Source organism: Pteropus vampyrus, unplaced genomic scaffold (genome assembly GCF_000151845.1).
Source record: "Pteropus vampyrus isolate Shadow unplaced genomic scaffold, Pvam_2.0 Scaffold321, whole genome shotgun sequence".
Taxonomy (NCBI): Eukaryota; Metazoa; Chordata; class Mammalia; order Chiroptera; family Pteropodidae; genus Pteropus; species Pteropus vampyrus.
Window position 1 is genome coordinate 515,629 of NW_011889102.1, and position 4,718 is coordinate 520,346.

The following is a 4,718-nucleotide window of genomic DNA, read 5'->3' on the forward strand; positions in this document are numbered from 1 at the left end:
ACTGACTTTCCACATCGAGGGCACTTCTCTGACTCCCCGAACTTTGCAGTGAACTTGGAAGGGTTGCTGGTGGTGGCTGAGCGTGCTGCCTTTGGGGACCTGATGGAAATAGACAAATGAATGAAATCTATAGATCACCCTTGGCAGACAGTACTAGCTGTGTGACCTTGAGCAAGTTCCTTAACTTCTCTGTGCTTCAGACTCCTCATCTGGAGGAGAAATGGGGATAATCTCAATGCCTTCCTCACAGAGTTGTTGAGAGGTTTAAATGAGGTGACATGAGTAAAGCACTTAGAATAGTGCCTGCCTGGAATGTAGTAAGGGCTAATATATGTTAGCTATTATTTATTTTAAACTTTTCTGTTGTAAAGCACTTAGCAAGTGTTCCATGTATGTTAGCTTATATTATTGTCATTGTCATTATTGTGTCATTATTATTGCTATGACAGTTTAGGTTTTTCTGTAGCACCTTAAAGCCCACTGGTCTGCTTTCTGAAATAAATTGTGAAAATATGGTAGAGCAAGATAGAATCTTGACAGTTGATACTAAACAAACCATAGTCCAATGAGCTGATGCATTCCTGGTCTCCGTGTGAGCAATGTCCAAGATAGAGGCACAATAACAGCTCCTGTGTTTCCATATATTTTGGTGTTTCCATGCCCATTTATCACTTGAGTCTCACCCTAACCTCTAAAGTAGGCATGACTAGTTGGAGGAAAGTCAAAGGGGCAACTGCCCGAGGTCAGGCAGCTCATAACTGAAGGAGCCGGGGTGAAACTGAGGTCTCCAGACTCTTGCTCCTCTTTGTGCAGCATCATAAGAAAGCCCTACCATAGAAGAGTAAGCTTTGGGTAATGCATGGCAGATAATGAAGTTGTAATCATCTTTCTTCTTTGAACAGAGTTCCAGTTGGGATTGAGTAATGAGAAAAATTAAAGTGACTAATTACATATCCCTGCACTTTTTTCAGGCTCTACCATGTGCTCCTCTCTCAAGAAGGGACCAGATGACTCTTTAGATGGTCTAATTTCTCTTTGGGACACTGCCTTAGTTGGCTTGAGCCTTTCTGTCCTGTCCTGTTACAGAGCTGAGCCTGGATACCAGCTGGCCAGACAGCAGCTGCAGGTGAGTAGCTGTCAGTCTATGCTCAGTCCTGGGCTGGAGGTTAGCGTGATCTTCAAGATTGGTAGAACAGATTGGTAGATGGAGGAGGCATGGTGTAATATTCCAGTTTCCTTAAGATAATGTTGGGGGATCCTCAGCACCATATTGGCACTAGGCAGCCAAGAAGACCCATAGAACAGTCATAATTGATTGTTTATTCCTGAGGCACGCAGCCCATCTCTGCAGACCTACTTCTCCTGTGATGTGGCCAGTAGTCATCTTACAACCTAAGGTAAGAAATCTTTCAGTGACAAGTACACAGCAAATGGCCATTGCTTCCCTGCCATATTTATGTGATTTACACAGACATGTTCAAAGGGAAGAAAAGAGATTCCACGAAGTTTTGCAAAGGTCAAACAATGGAACATCTGTGCATTTTGGGTTTTCTCTTGACATGCAAACCAAAGGCCACGATATAAAAGTAATTGCCCATTTGAGAGGCAGATAATTTAAAGAGAATCTTCAGAGAGATGACACATTGTTAAAACTTGGTGAGACTGGCTATTCCTATTGTCAGCAAGTCAACAATAGAGTCTATTCTCCCACTTCCAGAAAACGTTGCTATGGGAACACAATGAACAATCTTGGTAACTGGGGTTTTACCAGGCTGGGAGAAGTGCGACAGTAACTCACTGTTGGAACTGGAGGCCCAGATGTTCACCCGTATCAGTGCTGAGGCAGCCGGCGCCTTGTCCATACCCGATTCCTTTGGGGCCGTATCTGCGCCCATAGCAGACCTTACAGTAGATCTCGGACTCGTGTGCTGCGACCGTGGTGCTATCAAGAGCCTTCCTGCAGGCCACTGCCAAAGAAAGGAAGGTCAGGGGCATGGGCTTAGATTCTTCCCCTCTTCCCTTCAGTGCCACACCCAGGGCCAAGAGACCCAGCCTGAAGGGCCCTTCAGCCAAGAACACAAATTTGATTCCTGATCAGGACATCTGTCTTGGGTTGTAGATTCCATGTCAGTTGTTATTTCACAGATGAGAAAATGGGGGCACAGAGAATGGAAACGTGTCCAGTGGTCTCTCAGCTAGAAAGATGTGGAATTTGAACTAAGTGTATGGTTTCGGACCAGCTAAGAATATTGTCTCTGAATCGGAAGAACCCAAATTTCTGAGTGTTTTACCCTAAATGACATCAGGGAAGTGTGTGTGTGCATGTGTGTGTAAGGAGTAAGGGGCCGAGGCAAGAGAGGAACTTATTTTCTTTTTAGTCATCTCAAAATCAGGATTGAGCAGTTTCTCTACTTATCATGGCCTTTGAAGAGCACAGTAATATTCCAGGTGACAGTTTCCACTGAGGCAACTACTTATGATCCAGTTCTGGAAACAAGGAGGTGGTGATGGGGGTAGACCTGCCTCAAGAACCTTAGGCTTATATTGGCTCAAGCCCCCTGGTCATTGTACATTATCTAATGTAAAGTGTCCCCCATAATGTAAAGTGTGTAAGACAAGTCTCTATTTTTCCAAAGAGAAGATTTATAGATTTCTTTTGCCAATTTGAAAATAACTTTTAAAGATGTAAATGGAAGTGTCAAATGACTACTTATAATATTTAATTTAATAATATAAATCAATCATATATCAATTTGGAGGTGTTATGTTTTTCTAATCTCACACAAATTCAGGAAACAATTATATTCAAATTCTTTCTCTGCATCTTTAGCATCTCATCTCCCTCATCACCAGAGTGTCTTTTTGAGACAGCTGGCCCAGCTCTCCAGAGCAACTCATCTCCATTCTGTCAGCATGAGAGGCAGCCCTATTTGCACCTGAGTAGGAGGCTGTCACCTGGAAATTGTATCTCAATAAGAAATTTCTATTAGCATAACATTAGGACAGCTTTTAAAAAATAAGTAGGATTTCCACAACTTAATAACTTGTTGAACTGCTTTGTAACAGTGATCCTTCAAAGCTGTTTATGGTGATGCTCAGCGCTTATAATAGTGAGGTCATATTTCCAGGAATAAGAATATATGTGCATTTAATTTTTTTTGCCTCCTTTTTTTCTTTTAGAACTCTTCCATCCAAGTGACCTCTGTATTATACAGTGGTCCCCAACCTTTTTGGCACCAGGAACCGGTCGATTCTCCTATGAGAATCTAATGCCTGATGATCTGCGGTGGAGCTGAGGCGGTGATGCTAGTGCTGGGGAGTGGCTGCGAATACAGATGAAGCGTCACTCGCTCAGCCACTGCTCACCTCCGGCTTTGTGGCCCGGTTCCTAATAGGCCAGAGAGTGGTCCTCAGCCTGGGGGTTGGGGACCGCTGCTCTATAAGCAATTCACCATTGAAGGAGGTTGCTTAAGGCTAATATGCCCTCTTTAAATGGTATTTTATTTAAGAAAAAAAAAAGTAATTGAATAGGAAAGTGGGAGTGGAAGATAAGGATATAGATGAGATGGGATTGGCCAGAGGTTGGTGGTTGCGTGGCTGGGGACACAGGCATATGGAAGTTCATTAAACAATTATGTCAGTGTTGTGTGTCTTAAAACTCTGTTAAAATTTTTTTTTAATTAATAAAAAAGTAACTGAGAGACTATCTTATAGCACAAGAGAGTTTATAAGGCTTCGAAAATAAGGGAAACCCCTTTTATGAGGACTGATTCTTGGGGAAAAAAAATGCCTTCTATTTGGGCATGTAAAGTATATATACCTGTCTCCACCCTTCTTGTTGCTATCAGTTATCAATCTCCAAGCAATTTTCCAAATACTCATAGATGTTCTTGACTCAGAGTTCCTTAAGAGTAAGATTTTTATCTTAATATCCCCAGAACATAGCATGGAGGCTGGCCCAGAATTAATCCTTTGTAGACATTTGTTGAATGAATGAATGAATGAGTAAGTGGATGGAATGCATGCACGCATGTGTGAATGAAGATTAGTGACTTGTCCACAACTATCCAGTCGTAAGTTGCAGAGCCATAACTGGCTTCAGATCCTTTGACTCCTACTCCTATGCTCATATCCATCACTCCAAGACTGCTTATGCCCTATCATGCCCTGGCCAATTCTAGAGCCACATTCTGGCTTCTGACCAATGTTCATACACAGGCACAGTAGAGCTGTACCTAATGTAAAGTGTCCCCCATAATGCAAAGCATATAAGACAAGCCACTCGCCTGCCACATGTTGTGCTGTAAACACATAATGCACACTGAATTTCAAATACTTAATACAAACAAAAAAAGAATAGAATATATTTTGTTAATAATTTGTATATTGATTACCCATTGAAATTATAATTTTTTAATATATTAGGTTAAATGTTTTAAAACTAATTTTACCTGTTTCTTGGTACCATTTAAAATATCGTTATTAGAAAATTTTAATTTATATATGTGGCTTGCATTATATTTTATTTGGACAGCACTGGTAGGGAGGATTAAGATTTGTCTAAAAATTAGACAAACACTGGCCAGAGGACAGGCTTAGGTAGACTCTGCTCTCTGAACCCTATTTTTGTCAGGTGTAGGGTGGCCTGTGGACAGGCACGTCTTGTGATGATATTTAAAAAGTGTACTTCTCTCTAGGATCCTTCTACCACTTTAGAA

The 4,718-nt window shown here is 41.5% G+C and overlaps 1 protein-coding gene across 2 annotated transcripts in view; it reads right to left on the reverse strand.

Annotated features, from left to right (window-relative positions):
- Positions 1-4,718, reverse strand: part of CSRP3 (cysteine and glycine rich protein 3) — a 19,475-nt gene that overhangs the window by 3,768 nt on the left and 10,989 nt on the right. Inside the window, exons 2-3 of one of the 2 annotated variants that reach the window (XM_023521890.1) lie at positions 1,808-1,967; positions 780-785 (exon numbers count right to left, since the gene is read on the reverse strand). In XM_023521890.1, coding sequence (XP_023377658.1) covers positions 780-785; positions 1,808-1,967 — 166 coding nt within the window. Of the gene's footprint in view, positions 1-779; positions 786-1,798; positions 1,968-4,718 lie in introns of both variants that reach the window. The other variant, XM_011377771.1, reaches the window with a different exon arrangement.